We start from the raw sequence: 21,978 nt of genomic DNA, 5'->3' as shown, positions 1-21,978 counted from the left end.
TTCGCGTATTGCTCGATATTGCTAGGTATTGGTCGATTTTGCTTGGCAATAACGAGAAATATCATTCTGTGAAGACCAATACCTAGCAATACCGAGCTCGGTATTGCTAGGCATTGGCCTTGACAGAGCGATATTTCTCGGTATTGCCAAGCAATACCTAGCAATACCGAGTAATATGCAAACATAGTAATCCCGGGCTCCAATCCGAGTCGGGTCATCGGGCCGCGCGGTAAATAGTAAGAGCACGTGGCGACATATTATTGGCATCAGAACATAGAGCTACGTCAGGTCACCTGACCTAATAATTGTTCGCACAAATTACATGATCAATTTTGATTGAAGTCCTGACGTCTAAACTCCGTACTTTATAATCTCTTTTTTAAGGGCAATTTAATTCAATACAAAATAATTTGCAATGCAAAATGAGTTCCATCAATCTTATTGTATTTAATTTGTAATAAATTAATAAATACTTTAAAATATGAAAAAAAAAAAAAAACAAAAAAAAAACAAACAAACAAACATACTTCAAACGCTACTCTTTAAAAAAATTAGAACCAACCTATTTTCTGTTTTTATCAACATTCTAACTCAAAGCGGAACAAGATTGAGAACTCCAAAAACATGTAAAATCCACTTCATGGCGATTAAAGTCCTTAAACATTTAACAAACAAATCTGTATCACCAAAAAACCAACTAAAACTTCTGAAGCCCGCCCTTTATTACAAGAAAAGTTCTGCTAACAATTTTTCATTCTTCTGTTATAGATTTTTACAACAAACAGGAATCTCATTTTCAAAAGGTATCAATATAATTTGAGACCCCATCCATATCAGTTCCAGATCATTTTAAACAGTCAAAAATATGAATTTTCGACCAAGTAATCCTTGCACATTACCAGTGTAAATAACAAACAGATGCAGATTATTGATAAATTACTGCAACTCTCAGGCCAGAAAAACAGTAAAGATAAAGAAACAATAAATTTATTCCCTCACAACCATTAGGAAACAAATAGATGTGAAGGTGCTCTTTGGAAGCCGTTGCATAGCAACACAGTCAAGATTTATATCAGGATTTCAGCCTGTTAGGTTGTTCTAAATCATTCACAAATAAGAAATGTTCTGATAAATTTTGTGATGGTGGCTATGAGTTATGCACGCTTTTTAAAGTGATCAACTAACAGTGGGCGATGGCGATGGCCTCTTCTCGGTTGTGTAAGGATAGTATTCTTTGCCTACATCAACTCTTGTAGTTCGACCACCTATGTCGAGGATGGCAGAAGTCACAGCCAGAGCAGAACCTGCAGTGAGCGCAGATGGAATGGTTTTCCCTGCAGTGTATATAGCAACCAAGTTACAGTTAAAGATAACCTATAAATGGTTTATTTCAAATGCAGGTTATATTTTACATGACTAAAAATATGCAGGTTACTCCCGCATATACATTAATGAGCCACTAAAAATATGCAAGTTCAAAATTTCTGTGCTGCATGAAATGAACAAAAGACTCAGCTACCTTGTCCAATACTTGTTTACAGCCTCAAAAAAATGGAGAAATTATTATGTGCGATCACTGGATGGCGTCTGAAAGCGAATAAGGACGTGTCACGTCACTTTTTTGTTGTGTATCGGTGCTGAGTACTGATGTGCATCGGATGACGTGGCGCATCCTGATTTGCCTCTAGACGGTCCGATGACCGCACAGAATAATTTCTCCGAAAAACGGGATTACACTAGTCATTTTCATCTCATGCATTTTTTTATGATCTGAGCATGAAGAAGTCATGTGTCTAAAAAAATACAGAATTTTACAGTTTGTCAAAGCCCACATAAATCTTCATTTTTTTTCCCATAAATTTGATAAACAATCAACCATGATGTACGCACATTACACACCACATCCTAAATTTATCTTGATTTGAATGAGTCTAAACAACGAAAATAAACTTGCTTTTGAAGTATAATATGCAAACATTAATATTCGAACTTTTCATGCAATCCATTGCATATCAAGAAACCTGCTGATATATCTAATGCATGGCTACAATATCTGAAAGAAGAATCATGATATCAAGTACATAATTGTTGCAAAACTTATTATGAAGACGATAAATGGACTTAATGAGACATTTGAAAATAATAGTTGTTGAAATCTATACTGCTACTAGAAACAGATTTAAAACTTTGACATGCAAAGGTTTAACCCATTAATTCTGAAACCTTTATTATTAAATAAATAAAATTTAAAGGAAATAAATAATCTTACACAGCTTTTTACTCATTTTACTGGTGGACTTCTATAGAAAGAAACTTTCTGATTCATTTAATTATTAGTAGCTAAATGGATTTATTTTTTATCCGCTATCATTTTTTTTTGTCCAACTATTCTATAAAAACACATAATAAAATACTTTAACAATATATAACACCTAATTTCAAAATTTTCTAACATCGGTTAATATTCAACATTTGATTATTATTTTAGATAGGTTTAGATGCATATGAGCCATAATATTATTTACTTCGTGTTTTATATTTTTTTACTTTCTTCATTAGTTATGCCTACATGCGACTAAATTTTATGGTATATCCAATTCTTTTTTCTCTATTCTAGTTAGTGGATGGGTCCTTATGAAAATTTTAGATTGTAATGTCAAATAAAATAGGTGTTTACTAAAAGTTAATAATTTTTAATATAAAATAAAATGGCCATAAGGTTAGGGAACTCTATAAATGTTTCAAAAAATATATAATAAACTTCAAGAAATATGCAAATAGAGCACATCATTATTACAAGAGAATGATGATCCCCTTAAAAAAATCCGTAGACGCACATGATATATATGTGTGGAGGTGGTAGAGGCTTCTTGACTCAAAAATAAATATAGAAAAAGAGAAATTAGTTTTAATGTAAAACTACTAAAATAGAATTAAGAGGTTGATACTAAATATAGCCAATAATTATATCCAGGTATTATAACTCATCACTTTTACTAGATTTGCGTGATAATCAATATCCAAGGTCTTGTCTTGCAATGCTTGTCGGGAGCTTTGCCTTTATAAAAACACGACAAATTACAATTTTTATTTATGCATAAACGTGAGATTGAAAGCATGATACTATATGTGCACCTCCTCCATGGATTTACAATCACGAGCAGCACCTTTGTAGAACAGCATGTTTATCTCTATCAGAATAGTAATGACTTTTTCATACCAGATATAACAAAACAACTCAACTTTGCCAAATGAGGCCTAAGATTGTTCATGGACAAGCTATTTGTAGCTTATATTAATATCTGTATGCACGGGCCGAAAGCTAATCCTAAATCTTATCATAACGGATAAGCATTCATTATAAAGACAACTTGAACACTATAATACTTCATGTGTTGTGACATACAAATATCAATGATGTAAGTGCTGATGCAGTAAAAAGGATGATGAGATCCCAAGATACCATAGCAAAACAGATGATGAGATTCCAACAACAACAACAACAACATCAAGTCTTTATCCCACTATGTGAGTCGGCTAAATGAATCTTTTTTCTCCGTTGTGTCCTATTAAGAGTCAAATTCTCAATTAAATCTAATAAGAAAAGACTTTCAAAGTGTAAACTAATTTCTCTTTTTCTAAACAAAGTCTTTTTAAGTATACATCTACCTTTCTTCACATAGGCCAAAGCTAATACATCTACTCTCCTAACCGGATCATCGGAAGGCCGATGTTTTATGTGTCCATACTTAATAAATTTCTTTTGAATCCGAAATTGTAACCTATATTTTTCCTACGTTAAGCTTCATGCTTTGATAGGCATTAAAGATAGTGAGTTTAACGGAAACATCTCTTAACAACAATAGCACAAAGTAACAAGTAAAACACTTAGAAAACTAGAGAATATAGCACTTTTAAATGCTGAGACAGTAGTGGCATAGTGCAGCTATAGCGCAAATGAGAGGAAAAAGGAATATTCAAAATTCCATCAGTGTTGCCTATAATTTCATTGGTTAAATTCAAACTATGCACTTGGAACCTAATAGACTGTTCAAAATACTAAAGAACACGTCTTATTTGTATAGAAGCTAACATCATAGACAGGTTTTAACCCTTTAAATGAAATAGGAAAAAAAAAACTAGAAGTAAATACGCATTTTCACTGAACACAGTTCCAAATTTGCATCATTATGTTCGATTTGGAAATTTTTAGCTCCAACCAAATTAATTATTTGATATCTGTCATGTACATATGGCCAATTGTTGTGCACCTGTAAATTAATTCATGAAGAAGCATTTCACCCAATGGCACAAGAAACCAATGATTCCCATCTCAACGTTAGACATAATTCTTAGTTCTTACATATAAGTTAGCTTCTGGAACAAGATAAGTACATTCATTCATTAAGGTATTGGAAGTGATTTCTCAGTAAGGTGGTGGAAAGAGAAGAATCTAAGGTAGTGGCTAGCATGTTCATAAAATAAAGTCAAACCATATACATTGAAGTTTGGAATACAACAAAAACTAGTCATAACTTACAATTCATAAATGTTAGCCCCAATATGTCGCAAAATTCTATATGACATGCAATTATTTTTTGAAGGCTCATATTAAAAACCTTCATGAACTTACGCTATCATCTTGATTCCTTATTTGAATTTCACATGTCTTATTTACATTAGCAGAATTATTATTGTCGAGATTAATTTTTAGTGTCTTGAAAATCGCTTCATTCAAAACGGATAATTTATGTAAATATAAATAATGAGAAGCAAGTTATCATCATCATCATCATCATCATATGCCAATAAGTATCCTGAGGATACTAATTGTTGCGGGCTAGAAAATTCGTGGCAATAGAGTGAAAGAGTTTTACATCATAACTTTGCACGAAGATCCAAAACACAAATATACAAATGAAAAAGCATGGATAACATTAGAGTTTTTAAGTTGAAAAACTTAGAAAAGGAAAAAAAACCTTTGAACTTAAAAACTCTAAGAAAAACCTGCCCAACTGAAATGATCCCACCATATGAGTGTTGATTATAATGGTTTGATTGTCCCTTAGCTTCAAGACGGCAAGTTTATAAGAGTTTGGAGAATATGACATATTCAATACGCGCTAAAAGGCATTCAGAAAATTGTGGCTAAGTGATACTGGTATGCAGTGTTAGTTGATTGTCGGCAATTCTATGATGGCGACCGGGCGAAGAAGATCGGTCTAACGGCGGCAATCGGGCAGCCAATGTCCGATGGCGACAGTCAGATGGCCAAGGTCTAACGACGGTGATCAGACAATAAAAGTCCAACAGTGGCGTCGTATAGCAAAAGATTTGACAATAGTGGTCAACTGGCAAAGGTCCAACGACGGCATAGGCCAACAAGAGTTTGACGGCGATGGTGCTCAGGTGGACCTCCGAAATTCTTCAAGCCTTGAGCTCTCTTGAATCTCTAGCAAATGGGCCTATTTATAGACATTTTAGAATGGAATGCCCTGTAAATATGGAGAAAATTCGAAATACTCTATTTAACAACTCACATTAATTCTCTTAATCATAAATAATTCGTTCAGCATCTAAGTGTCTTAACTTTGTCAAAATTGAGCGACTGTGAATTCATTGGATTCGTCTCATCAAGACGCACAATTTGACTATAAGTATGTCAAAGTTGGAATTCATTTAGTCCTCCAATTAATATTCCAAAATTTTCAACTATGCTTCAAACTCTTGATCTAAGCTTATTTGAATTCGGATCACTTTTGATTTTGTTAAGTTCGCCTCATCGAGAAAATCAATCTGACTATAATTTTGTTGAAATCAAAGTTTAGATGGTCATGGATTTAATTCTAGAAGCTTCCAATTCATATGTACATCTAGAATTGTGCTCAATCAAGTTGATTTTTGACAATGTATCACTAATAATGATTTAAATCGAATAAAAAAATTAGAATATACGCAATCCGTAGATATGAAATAACTATATGGATGAATCACCTCTTTAAAGAAAGCTAGTTCAAATGCTTTAATTATTAGTGATTTATCGCTCATCATCTCAAAAAAGAATTAATTAAGTGGAGAAGATTTACAAACTTTCAAAACTGTCCCAATATATAGGATCTAAAAGCTCAACCATATCTTGAAACACTTCTTGTTAACAAATTCACTAAAACGTTTCATTTCTACATAAATTGCTCTGAATAAGTTTTAAATTAAAGAATAAGAAATCAAACACCCAAGATAATCATTTTGACTTGTAGATATAACTCTTGTGTATTAAGTGTATGTTTCAGTACTTAATATTCATCGATAATATGACCAAATCTATATCACTATAAATTGTCCAAATCTACTCTTTAAAGGTCTCGACTCCATTAAATGTGTTATTGAATATCATATGCATTAAAACCGCTCTCATCAAGCAATAACTGATGCATTTTTAATTTAAAATTGTAAGTTCGAAGCACCAAGCTGAAAAATTGAAAAAGTGTTCAGCATTATAATAGGAAGTGGATGCACTTTTCACAAAAAACAGATGATGAAACATGAAAAATTGAAAATAAGAATGCCCCAAAATAATTTCTAATACAAGATACAATTGGATCTTCAATTGGAGAAGAAAATCCAGCTCTCCGAAATCCACCGGCTAGACCTCAAATAACCTAAAAATAAATTGAATTCAGCAAAATCCAAAATATAATCCTGAAATCACCCTATTGTTAGCCTTAAATAGGCTCCCATAATTCCTTCTCAAATCAGCCCCCTTTCCCTAAATAATTCCCTCTCATATTAGAATTCAAATTAGATCTCTTGCCCTAAATAACTCCCTCCCAATTATAATTTAATCATTCCTAAATAATTACCCTTTGATTAAGAAAATTCATAAATGATTCCCTCTTAATTAGAAAACTTCCTAATTCCCTCCTAATCAAATCGGTCGGTCCATCAATACTCTTCTCCCAAAGTGGCACCTTGTCCACGAGGTGAAAAGAAGGAAATTGTTACTGAAGCACTTGAATAATAGCATTAGACTGAATAATAGACTGACACTGGGTCGAATGATCCCTACCTCTAGCATCTCCCTGATCAATCTCTCAACATCATCCTTATAGATTTGGGTATAACAGTACGGACAAACACTGATAGGTGAAACTACTTCCGTCAAGATGATAGCATACTCGTGTTTCCATGAATGAGGCAACCCCTAAACTGGCTGGAACACCATTCAATACTATTGTAGGGGTGGTTGAACCATGTATGATGCTTCACGTTCCTTCACTATTTTCCCTCTTTGGAAGTGGCTCCAAAATCATCTCCTTGTCATCTATCAATGTAACCAGTAATGTTGAGCTGCAGGAACCAGATCCTTCATAGGTGAGGTCATTAAATTCTTGTTCACTTGAGATTGAGAAACTGGCTTTGGAATCTTGCTCGATATAAGCAGGATTTATTAAACAAAAATTTGCATCAAATTCAGCAACTCTAGCAAATTTGTTCATGCTTTGTTGGCAGTTTTGCATGATAGGAATTGAATGTCGTTGATGTTGATAATATCCTTTGACGTGAAGAACGAATAGCTTCTTTATCATTCCTTCTAAGTTGGAAATCTTTTCCTCCAATGATTACATTATGTCCTCAAATGATGATCTAAATTGGCCAACATTTCCTTTAAGATGCTATTCCAAGGCATCAACTTTCCTTATTACCATAGGTCCCAAAAAAGTGATCTAACGCCAATTTGATAGGAAGTGGATGCTCTTTTCACTAAATCAACGGATGAAACACAAAATATTGACAAGAAAAGCGCCCAAAAATAATTTTTTTTTGAAAGAACTATAAATAGAAATGTAAGATATAATTGAATCTTCAATTGGAGAGGAAGATACGGCTCTCCCAAATCCCTAGCCTCCGACTAGAGCCCAAATAATTTAAGAATAAACTAAATTCAGCAAACAAGTTATAACCCTAACCCTACAAAAAAAAATCATACAATAAACAAAAATACCCAAACAACCCTCCCCTAATTCCCTCCCAAATATGTAATATTTCCTTAATTAGTTCCCTCTCAAATCAGCCCCCAAATCAACCCCACAAATATGCCCTCTTCAATTAGAAAACATTTCATGATTAATCCCCTATAAATCAGTCCCCAAATCTACACTATTCAATTAGGAAATATTTCCAAATTAATCTCCTCCAAATTAGCCCCCAAATCTACCTTCTTCAATTAGAAAATATTTCTTAATTAATCTCCTCCAAATCAGACCCCAAGAGCCGGTCCAGGAAAGGACCGGCAGCACAAGGCCAAAAGGGACCCAATCTAACACATTATTTTAGAAAAAGAAAAAACTTTTACCTAACAACAACACTTAATTAAAAGGCCCGCATTTACATTAATCTTCACCAACACATTAAATTATTCATCAATACAAATTCAGCAAAGACAAATATTATCTCTTTGCCTCTCACATTCAAAATAATGATATTATTAGCCTCAAATTGTCAAATCACACCCCCAACTCTACATGTGAACCCAGCAGTATAAGTTGCTCTCCATATATAATTAGAGCAGGGATCTGCAAACATAGTTGGAGAACTCAAATGAGTCAATTCCAAAAGAGATTGTGTGTATAATATAATAAATTTGAATTATGTTTATGCTATAATCAAATAATATTCAAAACTTGATTTAGTATTGCTCTAATTTTGCTCAAACCTTGATTAAATATGGACCAACCTTGCTAAAATTTATTTTAATTATTTGAACAATTTCCTGTATTGATAGAATCTTGTTCGAAATATTTTGAATTATGATTGAACATTCTTCGATAATTATTCAAACCTTGTTTGAAAATACGAACAAAATTCAAAAAAATTTTGAACAACAGTTGATCAAGACCAAACATATTTTGATAAAGGACAAAATAAGTTTAGATCAATATTTGAAACTTTTAATATAATGTCTAATGTCCTTATGAGTTGAAGGTTTATATTTAAAGAGAATGATGTTGTCAAAATTAGATACTTAAGCTTAGCGTCACTAAGATTGAATAGCGAGCCAGAGATAGAGTGTGAACTTTACATTGGAACTTTGCGCAAAATCCCAACTCGAAAATGACAATAGCTAGAGACAAACAGGTGCTAAGAATATGAAATATCGAGCAACTTCTAGCTCGAAAATTCACTTATATAATGCTCAAGCATCCCTTCGAATTCTGGAGTTTTTTTTATCAGAACAAAACGTTTGGACACATTTCCCCAATAAATAAAATAATAAGTATATTTATATTTCTCTAATTTCGGACATTATAGACCATATCAACAACAACAACATCAAGCCTTTATCCCACTACGTGGGGTCGGCTACATGAATCTTTTTTCTCCATTGTGTCCTATTAAAAGTCAAATTCTCGTTTAAATCTAATAAAGAAAGGTCATTCCTAATATTTTCTAACCAAGTCTTTTTAGGTCTACCCCTACCTTTCTTAACATAAGTCAAATCTAATACCTCTACTCTCCTAACCGGGTCATCACAAGGCCGCCGTTTTATGTGACCAAACCATCTAAGGCGACTTTCTCTAATCTTATCTTCTACTAGAGCTACTCCAACCTTTTCACGTATATGCTCATTTCGTATCCCATCTCTAAGGGTAAAGCCACTCATCCACCTGAGCATCCTCATCTCTGCCACACTTAACTTAGTATTATGCTTCTCTTTTAAAGGCCAACATTCGGCACCATAAAGCATTGCAGGCCTCACTACCATCTTATAGAATTTTCCCTTAAGTTTGAGGGGTACATTTCTATCACATAACAAGCCCGATGCATTCCTCCACTTCAACCATCCAACTTGAATTCTGCTGATAATATCCCCATCTATTTCACCATCACTCTGAACAATAGATCCAAGATATCTAAAACGTGTACTCTTATTAATGACTTGATCGCCCAAAGTCACAATCCCCTCACTAGGTCTATTACTACTAAAATTACACTCCATATATTCCGTTTTAGATCTACTCAAGCGAAAACCTTTAGACTCTAAATAGGCCATATCACATAAAGTAAAATTTATCTATAACAATCACCTAAAATCTGAATTTTCATAAGAAAAGTACGTTAAATATAAAATAAATAAAAAAATCAACTGATCAAGATCATGCTCTAAAAAAAACAAAAGGTATCCCACTTGACAAGATTTCAACCACGCAAAAAATCATTGACTAAATAATTTAAAATACATGAATAATTATAGAAAATCACCCCAAACGAAAGAACCAAACAGCACATTGTTCTAAGGAGTTTGGCTGTAAAAGTAATCATCTGCAATTAGAAAACACTCATATATCTCACATCCAATAATCACCCGAATAAGAAAGAGTAAAACTGAAATTGTAATTCAAAACTCATTGTTAACTCCATTTTGCATGCCTCAAAGATCATATTTATAACCTTCAACAAACTTAAATTAAAAAACTAAACAAAATGTATTAAAAACTCACAACATTAGTTTTCAACACATCCAAAAATATACCAAACCTTTCCGTAAGTTCACTAGCAAAATAGAAAACAATTTACCATGAGCAGAGAGGCGGCATAAGAGAGGGCATGTAACCGCAGTTAAGAGTAAATGAGTAATTAACAGCAATTAGAGAAGGCAGAACGGTGACTTAATGTGCGAGGAAAGCAATAGCAGGAAGTCTGCAGGCAGTAACACACAACCAACAGAAAAGACGAGCAAAGGCAACCAGGCATATAGCGGAAATCCTTCAAGGCGCTAATGCAATAAACGGAAATAGAAGATAATAGTACGAAAACTGAGAAAAATACTCAGTAAACTCAAAGCAACAACAACATAATGGCACTACAGAAATGATGAATAAAAGCAGCCATATTTAGAACTCCATCTGTGCTATTTGAAATTCCAAGGGCTGATTTGAAATCATGCAATCAAAACATAACACGTTTTTCAAAATACTGGAGAACACATCAAAAGTCCATATGGGAGCTGGCAACATAGGCATATTTTTATATTTAAATGGAACTAAGATTAAATTCGTAGGAAATGCATATTAATACATAAGAATCAAGGAACTATGCAAGTTCAATCTAGGACAAAATAACAAAAAGTAACACCAAAAGCACCACTAGCAGCTCTAGAAGCACAAGCAAGTAACTCCAAGAGGAAGAAAAGGAAGCGAGAGAGGCCTAGGCATGCTCAGCTTCAAACGAAGTTGTTTTAATTATTCTGTTGCCAATGTAAGCAAGACAAAGAGAAAGAAGGCCAAAAATGAGCTTATTATAGAGGAAGATATGAATATGATCCTTTGCAGGAGTAAAAAAACAACTCAAAAGACAAGCCTTGATCCAAAAGGAATATATGATTGTGATCGTTTGCAGAAGCAAAAGGAACTTAAAAGGGAGAGCCTTGATCCAGGAGGATTCCAACATCATAAATTTTTTGAATTTTCTGAAGTATTCCAGATTAATTTACAAACTTCTGGATAATTCTCAGATTTTCCAAAGATTTCCAAGAGTTCTTAATTGCTAAAGCAAATATCCTTGATGAGATTGATCAAGCACAACCTTCAAAGACATTCCAGAAGAAGTTAGGAACTCTAAAAGGGATTCAAATTTGGATTTCCAAAAAAAGGTATGCATTCTGCAGTTCAGTATCAAAATAGCAATCAATATATCCACATGCAAGAAACGATCACATTGAGGAGAAACTCAAGAAGATTTTTGAATGACGTGCTTGTTTTTAGTGTAAATTCATATTTCTATATTCATTCTTAGTTTCTACTATTTAGTTAGCTATTTGTGTGGAATTAGTTCATATTTCCGAAATTTCAGTGAAAATTGAATGTTTTGAGATTTTTCTTTCAATCTCTGTATATAAAGATATCAACTTGTAATCAGTGAAAACTGAAAGGAGTGAATAAAATTCTCGTTTTATTTTATTCAAACCCCTCTATATCACGCTACCTGTCAGCCCCATAACAAAAGAAACATAGGCTTCAATGTCATTCTCTCTCTCCCCCCTATTTCTCCTGCTACAATCAGCCAGTTCAGGAAATTGAGGCAACTCAGCCTTCGACCACCTACAACCGACAGGAAATGAACTAGAGAGGAAATCAAGTCTGTCTGCTACTTCCCTATACTGTCGTCTCTGTCAAACAGCAAGATATGTCACACTGTTGTTCTGAAATAAGGGAGGAGTTAAAAATAACAAGCTTTTTCACAAAGGAAAAGTTATGGCAGCTCTTAGTCAGAAGACAAAGGACAAGAAAAACTTTTCCAAGGAGGCTAATAGCGTCTTTAAGTTTTATTAGTAAAATCATTTCATATTGCCCAGTAAATTTAAGATTTGTTCTCTGCGTTTTCTAAGATCTAGTTTAGAAACCTAATCACTCATATTGGACCTTCTTTCATTAATAGATCCACTTGGCAGCATATCCTAAAACTTATGGGAAGACTTGTGATCTTAATATATTGTTATGAATACTATTAGATTGGGAAGAGTACGTCCCTTCAACCATATACTGTAATTAGGTGACATAATTACATGCTAAACACCCAAAGACTTCTTCCAATTAACTTGGAAGATTTTGATTGCATATCGTAACCAAAATGGTTTTGGATTAGACTATATACAAAAAAATAGGTGGTTTTGGATTAGACTTCATTAAAAAAAAGTAGCCAGATTGTTCTAAACAGAAGGCGGAAAAAAACTTTTTTCTACAGCTTCATAATGAAACTAAATAAATCAGGAGTGTTTAAAATTCAAGCTTGCCTGTACCTTGATAGTTAAGACAGAAGCTAGACAAATATATGTAAAATTCAAGTTTACTTACTCGTACATAATAGAAACGTTGGAAAGATAAAGGCATAGCGGTCAATACAAATAAGAGCAGACTGAGGAAATTTATTTCATGTTGGTTATGGAGTAACATAAAGTATAAGAAGATAATAAACAAACATGAAAATAATTGGCATTTAAAATCTGGTGAGGAGATGAAAACCCCGCTGTGGGAGAAGATTACCTTTGAGACCATAAACAGATGCTCCAGCCACAAAAGCACCCACCGCACCATTTATGAAATCCCTCTTAACTCTTTGCTTCAGAACCAACTGCTCAACTCCAATGTAAATGCCTCCAACGGCAGCAAATGTCAAACCATAGTTACCACAAATCTTCAAGGTTCTAATCAGGCCTGGAAGTGCCACATGTCGTTCTACACGAGGTACATCATACCATGTGGCAACAACTGTACCCCATATGGTCCCAGCAACGAAACCCGAGGTAGCTGCTTTGACGGTTTTCATGAGTGCGGAATCCTCATCCTCCAAGGGTTCCTTGTCCAATGAGTAGTACATGTTTTTATTCTCGGCCGATCCCATTGAAGACAGCTATTAGATAATACAATAACACCAACAGAATTAGACATCTTACATATAAAGAAGCACTTCTTTCAAAAACAGTCACACATATCAACTTTATCAACACAGGATGATAATTGAGCATTAGTTAACCGTCTTAATCATAAAAAAACTATTAAATTACATGAACAGAGGAATCCCTAGTTTAGGAAATAGCTTTATGAGGAAGATGCCCGGTAAGGAATATAAAAAGCAAAGCAGAAAGCTAACATAAATGGACGAGCATAATGTATGAAATGAATGATATTATGAACTAGCAAGAGGTTATGACTCCAAAGTTCACTTTTTTCCCAATATTAGAACAAAATCTATGTTCCTTGATAAAGCTTTAAGAAAAACCATGAAACTCTACCTTCAGAAACTCAGAGTGGCAGCTTACCAATCCCAACAAAAAGGTTAGCTCAATGGATAAACTTTCAAATAAAAGGCACGAAGAAATCAGATAAACCTACTTAGCAATTTTGCAAGTCAAACAAATTAACAAATCTGAAAGCTGATCTGACAATTGTTTGAACATTCCCCAGGTAAAATCTTGTCCCCGTGATAATTAAAGTTATTTTACGTTTTGCAAAGTTCTCAAAGAGTCACGTAACCATAAATCCCCAAAGATTGTAATAGGAAACAATGTGCTTGAGTTCTAGAGAGATCAAGATTGGAATTCTGGATGTAAGAATATAGATCATGTCATATGCCATTTGGATCTTAAAAAAAGTTTATAAACTCAGTTCACGATGGTGGCAGAAAACAACATAATAAAATTATCAGAGTATAGCACAATTCAGTTGAAGATGATCAATGAACTTAGAAAATCAAAATTTATTGAAAGCAAATAAAATATACCAAATTGTAAGTCTTAAAGCTAAACCTAAAGTAAACCAAAAAGCTAAGCCCAATTCATCAAATAAGTAAACAAACTAACTTCGCTCTCTTCACTGCTTCAGAATAGGATCAACCTAACACATCTTTCGCAACAATAACTTATTTAAAGAACAAGAGGGATAAAGCGCACACAGAGCATGCTGGTTGTAACTGATCACAGAGTCTGAGACTAATATGGAATTAAACCAAAAACTCTAGGCCCACAAAATGAGTTACCTTCTTCAGTTGGGTATCCATGATCTAACAAATTAAATAATAAGGCACAGAGAAGCATTAAATTCATTCCGCCCAAAAATCCCCAAATCAGGCATCTCAGCGCTTCTACCATGATCATCTCTCCTGAAATGACTCCACACCAGCTCCAGAAGTGTAAAAATGAAGCTTGTACTAATAACCATTTGACTGTAGGCAGATGTGGCAATCTGTCAACCTTTCTAATGGGTTAGCAACATGGTGTTGATAGATATATTAGTAAATTTATGGCCATGTCACACTATTCTGGGATGGTAATTGAATCAAATTTTAGCTAGCAATTTGAAAGGAAATTTTACATTTACCTTTCTAAAGTACAGATTTACTATCTGAATTTTCATGATTGTCGAAACTACTCTATATCCATGAGAAGCTTAAAAATAAAATATGTTACTATTGGTTATCATGTTTTAAACTTTGTTGGGATTCTTTTTTTTTTTTTTTACATTGAAATGAGAATTTAACACTTAATAGGATACAATAGAGAAAAAGAATTCCTGTAGCCAACCCCACTTGGTGAGATAAAGGCTTGATGTTGGTGTTGTTTTTGTTGTTATTCATTTTTCTCCTGCTTAACTTTTCAAAAAGTAACTTTTTATAATATAAGAAATATGCTAAGAAAATAAGCATTTTATGTATGTACCTTCTCTATGTTTGATGTAGGCAAAAGAGGTCTTTTGGTGTTCCCCATGCCAATTTTAATTCCCAAAAGATGCATTTTTGGTTTCCCCTTTATGAGCCATTTAATGCTTCGGTTTTCCCCCACTTTTGGGGCTGTTTTGATGCTTCGGTTCCTTCCCCCTAGCGTTGTCCGTTCGTTGGCTATCTCCCACGTGATCCTTCGTGTGCTGCTCCAGTCGGTTGCCTGTTAGCCTTTTGCCTCCCCTTTTCTGATTGGTTTGATTGGGCGGCTATATGGGTTGTTTAGCTCCCTCTCTTCTCCTATAAATAGATGTTGTTTTGAGGTATTAAAAAGAAAATAATTGATAATTTTTGGAACTAAAACCTGAGGGTTTTTCTTGGATAACTTGCAAGCTTTATCCACTTCTTCTTCTCCTCTCTTTGATTTCGTCTCAGGCTTCTTATCTATTTCTTCTCTCTGCAAGTGTCCACCCCATTTATATCCTTCTTCTCTAAATTAATATAAGTTTTATGGTTTTTGTTTGTCTTTGTTGTTAAATTTTGTCATTTTTGAAAGGAAGACGATAATGTATACAATCTTAGTTTTTTTTTCCAAAATTTTGGTTGCATCAATGTTTCATGAGCATATTTGCTAACTTGTACAGTAACTTGTTTCTAGGTAAGAGTATAATAATTTATTTAATTCAGCACAATAAAAGCACAGCATCAGCACAGCTCCACTAAATGCGCCTCTATGTCTATATCTTAATTTTAGGAATGACAAGTTTTGCAAAAGCTTTGTCAGCAAGATTAGTTCGCATTATAAACTAAATGACAAGCTAGGTTAGATTTGTAATTCAGATTTATAATGCATAACCTACAATCAATTTAGTAGTTAATATCTTATTGGCTCAAGAAATAACAAATCTCCCTAGGTCAAATCCAATTGGTGACGCATTGCTGCATAGGGGAAACACTGTAAAAAGGGAACCAAGGATGGCTTAATACATAAAAAAAATGGAAGCAAAAATGATTTCCTCCAAAGGAGAATGGAACCTATATTTTCTCATCCAATGCACATGAGGGAAATTATATAGCGGGCGTATGATAACTCCTTTTATCACACAATTATCCTCCAATTAACAATCTAAAAACTTAGATGACGAACTGTGGAAGATAAGACAAAATCTAACCAAGTTTTCTTTCAATGCATTGCTTTCATGAATAAATACTATCATACATTCAGCAATATTTATGATTATATAATAATTATTTTCACATCCTCTTCCAACATTATTATAATCCTCGTGCAATGTCCATGCAATGTGGCTAAATAAAGCTTTTTAAATCATATTTCTCTACTTTCATTTTCATCTGGCTTCTTTCAATTCAAGGGAAAAAAAATGGCATAAAGGCATGTCTACAAGTGAGTTTGGGCAGACCTACCTATAATTGAATGGGAATTGACCAAAATTCGAAGCAGATGTGAATGTTGTCAATCCATTTTCATATCACAACTCAGCACATACAAGCTGTCATATCATAAAGAGGTTAAACTCAAATCCACATTAATAGTATAGCCATAGAGGAGTTCGATTAGCAAAGCTAGACATTGTGAAGTCAGTTCGTGCAGAAAGAAGGACATTGTAATGGTTCAGGAAATGATTATGACAACGTTGCATAACAAGGAGAGAGTTAGCAGCAGGAAGAGACTAACACGACTGCAATAGCCAAAATCATAAATGGCAATGATAGTTCTAAGAGACTAACACGGGGTGGGGGGAGAGATAGCAAACGAATGGGAGAGGAATCCATAATTGTGTGACAAACCTTTATGAGTAGTTTAGGCAAGAGGGAGGTAGAGTGAACTCTTGTAATTTTAAATAAGATGGAAAGAAAGAGGGAGTCAAGCACATAAATGACGATTTGTTCCTATTAGTGAGAAGCTTGAAAGGAGATTAGAAGGATAGGTGGTGCAAGGAAAATGATAGGGGAAAGGAAGTAGTGCAATGGGGATAACATCAAAATAATCAATGATAATTGTTATAAACTAACCCGTGAGATAGAAGTGTGGGAGTTATATGGAAGAGAAATGAAATAAAATAAGAGGTTGTGGAAGCGTTGGGTAAATAGGGTCCATGTAGTGAATAAAGGCTTGCATCAGTTGAGTATCTTGATGATTGTATCACAGTATAGCAACCACAAATTCTAAAGCAAATGAATCAATATAATTAATTTAAAAAACTTTAGCAACTAAAATAATTTACTTTTGGATCTAACTTTTTTCAATAAAATATCTTATTTCTAATAACGCAAAAAAGGTCTTACATTAAGTACTTATGATTTCTTATTTATGGCCCCTTAAATGGCATTTAATCATTTCATCAATTATATCAAAAAACAAAAAATATCTTTTCTATTTGTATAAAGTATAAACAAGGTATGATTCACGAGTTCTATCCTTCTTATCTTTAACATATAACATAATTGTCAAACATAATTTTATTTACACGTGCTTTACTTTATAATTTATTTCCTTAGCTGTATTTTCAGTAAAAATGGTGATTGCCTTCAGAACTTGGGATTTAAATAATAGTCGACATGTTGAACTAAAACTAAGTATCTTAATATTTTTATTAAAGAATATGAATACGCTCTATAATTATATACATGAAAACTAACCACTTGAATAAACTAAAATCCACATCTAAAAAAATTCTCACGACGATATTATCTCACAATGAATCTCGTATTGGTTCATAAACTAGGCCGTTACTATTTTGTCCATCGAGCTATTTACTCCTTAAAATCCAATTTATAACAGAAAGGTGCATTTTTAGGCAAAGAACGCTTACACTACTCATTTTTTGTCACGATAGAGAAAAGGTAGGGTACTGTCGGGAAATTAAACAGGTAAGAAGCTCAGCGCAACTGAAACCCTAATGCCCAATTCCATGTAAAAGGGGGAAAAATCAAAAGAGGTAGATTGTATGTACGGATTTATAAGTCGGGAATTTAAGTTTCAAGAGCAAGTCGAAATGTATCTTTACTCGTATCAATTCCCTGGAGCACGCAAGCAGGTCTATTCCATTTATCCGCTCGCCAATCAGAAGGCGAAATGAAAAATCGGAGCAAGAAGCAAACAGTGATCTTAAGAAACTCACCTCTTCCCGTGGCGAGCGGATCAAGCGAACATACGGAGACGAGAAACAGAAAGATATGGGGGACTTCGTTAGCAGTAAAACGGGAATGCATCGACACCTTTTTTTTTTATATTGGGAGGAACGAAATTAATTGTTTTTATAAATTAAGATTTTACATCTATTTTTTTAAGTTATCAATCTCAAATATAAAAAATCATAATAAAATTATATTTTTTAGTTTCTTGTTTTTATCAAATTTTTAACAATTTGATTGAGGCACTCTAAAATAAATTAATTCAATAATTCAAAAAAATTTGAATGATGTTAGTTTTATAAATAAATAAAATAGGAAGGAACTTAAGGAATTTATTTTTTTGCTCTATCCAAATTATATTTTACAAAAAATTATGGTGCTTAACCCATTTGAAATAATTTTATTAGTATATGTTATATTTTACAAATGATGACATTTTCTGTAATCAAGCAAAATGTTGATACAATATAAAAAATATGAACTATGAATGATAGAATTCATTGTGGAAATTAGAAGAGCTTTGAAACATTAAAGACATCTTCAATATGTCATTTATGATATGTTCAATCAATTTTCATTATTAAGAGGGAGTAGAGACAAAAAAATCCAATATACATAATATAGTTAACAGAGTAAAAGTCATGCATCGATACTATTAACAATGGTGTGCATTGATGTCATGGGCAATGCTGCATAACAAAGTCAGTGGGTATCAACATTAGTGTCAAATGGGTTGCATCTTTCTTATAAGTGATGTTGTGCATTAATTTTGTTAGGGATTGCAGGGGGCGAAAGCCAGCATTTTATTTTGATAGCATGCATCGGCCTTTATAAGCAATAGCATGCATTGATTTGGTAATGACAGTGGGTAAAAGAGTAAATGAGTGTCTGCATTTTTGTCAATGTGTATTGACCTTATAAGTGATGACTTGCATCAATATTATTGACAACGATGGATGATGAAATCAATGGAAATTGATATATGTGTCAATAATGTACATTAGCCTTATGGGTAATAGCATACGTTGATGTTGGCGACAATAAGGACCAAGAAAGTTTGTGGGCATCTATGTTTTTGTTGACGGCGTGCATCAATCATATAAGTGGTGGTGTGCTTTAACATTATTAGAGATTACACGTGTCAAAGTTTGTGAATAAAGGATAAGGTAGTGTTGGAAAATTAAACATATAAAAAGCTTAATGTATATCAATCTTATAGTCAATGATGTGGATCAATGTTGTTGATGATGGCAACTGACTAAGTTGGAAATTGACAGCAAGCATCAATCTTATAGTTGATGGAAAGCAGTAACATTGTTTGTGAAGGCAAATAATGAAATTAACTAAAGATGGTGATCGAGCGATGATGATTAAAAGATCAAAGTCAAGAGACTATAGTCCAAAGATGTTCATCAATATATTGTAATCAAACAAGGCAATGGTAATTAGGAGAATGTAGTCGAGCTACGATAGTTGTTGTCGATGATCATCTAAGTCAAATATTGAGCAAAGCTTAAGGTTTTTCAGCACTTCAAGCTCTCCCCAATTTCAAGATCATGCTCTCAAGGCCCTCTTCACATGGGCAATGAAGGTTTATTTCTAATTTTTTAGAGTTTCATTTTGATAAATTTAAATGAAATTCTTAAAACAAGCCATCACAAGGTCAATTTTAATTCCCTTGATAAAAAATAGTTCTTTCAATGCTTAAAAATATCGTAATGACCTCATAATGGAGTGACTATGGGGATCATGGGATTTCTTTCATCAAGTTGCTCATTTTGATCATAAGCACACATGATTCAAATATCACTTGATTATTAAATTAATGTCACAAAATTTTCAATCATGTTTCAAGTACATGATTTGGACTCATTCAAAGTAAGATCAAATAATTTTTCGTATCATTGAATTTATCTTAATAATAAATTTAATTAAATTAATGTGTAGATGATCTTTTTTTTATTTTTCAATCTAAATATTCATTTTGGTTTATGCTCAATAATAAAACATAATAAGATTTATGTCATAACCTCTCATTTATCATAGTTGCCTCCGTCAAGACTCGCATAAAAATATCACTATGTCATAATCATCTCCCTAAAATACACCATAATATCCTTCCACTAAAACCACCTCTTTCAAGAAGTATGTCATAAACTCACTTGTATTATAGTCATCACTACCGCAAAATTTGTGTTGCAAACCTACTATAATTGTCCCCTCAAGATCTACATTGCAACAACTCTTATGTCTTAAACATTATCTTCAATACTCGTACCACAAAATCACTTGCACTATAATCATCATTGTATACATAACTATATTTTAAACATATATTGTCTCAATTATCTCCTTCAAGACTTATGCCATAACCTCATCTATGTTGTAGTCATCTATTTCGATACCTTCATCAATCATAATGTTTCCATTATCGAGTCCTTCCAAACATATACAACATCACTTGTGTCGTAATTTTCTCCTACATGACCTACATCACATTCTCATTTTTTATAGATATATAATTAGTGTAAATAATGTGTTATTTTATATGTTATATTTCTAGTGAAAATGTGTTGTTTAGTTGTGTTGTACGAGGAAATACATTAAAAGGAATAGAATTCTAAGTATCATCCAACCAAACAATGTTGCAGTGCCATCAAAGGCACTGCCAGAGCGCCACAATATTGACATAGAGGCGCTAAGCTCTCTAATGGACAGCGTCGTGGCAAAAAAACAATAAGCTTTGCAGCACCCAACTTACTATCTTCAAGCGCTGCAACGTCACAATCTATCACGCCTCGGTGCCCAAATTATCATTCTGGCACCATAGCGTTTGGAAGTTGGCAACACCGCAATGTGGTAGTTGCAAAACTGGCCAAGGACATGACCTGTAAGTGAAATGATGTGATTATTCACTAAGTAATCGATTCACATCAGCAAGCACCATGTCGAAGCCAAAATAATAGCGCAACAATGTTAATTCATTTTTTTTAGACTCAGCAGCGCCTCAGCGCCTATTGTCTACTTTGTGTTTTCCTATAAATAATCGATGTGTTATGTTTGTATGAGAGTTCAGTCATTTGTTTAATCAATATATTTCAGAGTACTTCTCTAAATCTCTCTTAGAGTGACAACTAAGGGAGTTTAAGAAAGTATTTGATACAATCGTTAGAGCGTTAGTGTGTATTTGTTGTAGCAACTCTATACATCAAGGAAGGAGTACAAAGGAGATTCATTGAACCTTCTTAGTAATATAATTCTCTTACATTTTATTGAAAATGAGTTTGTTTATCTTTTATTTCATGTATGGTTAATTTCTTAATTTTAGATTGATGATGTAGATAACATATTAAGCACTGATAAAAATTCTTATGCTATAAAGTTTAAAAGATGTTTTCAATATTATCTCACTTTTTATTTAATGCACATAGTGGTCATTTGTTTAGTTAAAATCTAGTGTGATGTATAGTCTTGACGGACGAATGCAAGAAAACCCAGGAATATTTGAATAGTGTGTTTACTTACCTAAACATAGGATGTAAAATATGTCAGGTTCTTAAGGATATGATATAATTGTAGAAGGTTAGTAAATATCATTTTGACCCCTACAAG

At 33.4% G+C, this 21,978-nt stretch overlaps 1 protein-coding gene across 2 annotated transcripts; it reads right to left on the bottom strand.

Moving 5' to 3' along the window:
• Positions 1-704: 704 nt before the first annotated feature.
• On the bottom strand, positions 705-18,492 carry LOC110108217 (outer envelope pore protein 16-3, chloroplastic/mitochondrial). 2 transcript variants are annotated; one of them, XM_020838763.2, is made up of 3 exons: positions 18,354-18,492; positions 13,041-13,407; positions 705-1,334 (listed from the first exon to the last, which is right to left on the bottom strand). In XM_020838763.2, exons 2-3 carry the CDS (start codon positions 13,396-13,398, stop codon positions 1,177-1,179), a joined length of 516 nt encoding a protein of 171 aa, XP_020694422.1. In that variant the 5' UTR covers positions 13,399-13,407; positions 18,354-18,492; the 3' UTR covers positions 705-1,176. The 2 variants fall into 2 exon arrangements, with proteins under 2 accessions (XP_020694422.1, XP_020694421.1); XM_020838762.2 differs by lacking the exon at positions 18,354-18,492 and adding an exon at positions 15,212-15,406.
• Between the last annotated feature and the right edge of the window lie 3,486 nt (positions 18,493-21,978).

Source organism: Dendrobium catenatum, unplaced genomic scaffold (assembly GCF_001605985.2).
Source record: "Dendrobium catenatum unplaced genomic scaffold, ASM160598v2 fragScaff_scaffold_1574, whole genome shotgun sequence".
Taxonomy (NCBI): Eukaryota; Viridiplantae; Streptophyta; class Magnoliopsida; order Asparagales; family Orchidaceae; genus Dendrobium; species Dendrobium catenatum.
The sequence above is the reverse complement of the archived record's forward strand: the minus strand, read 5'-3'. Positions and strand labels throughout refer to the sequence as shown.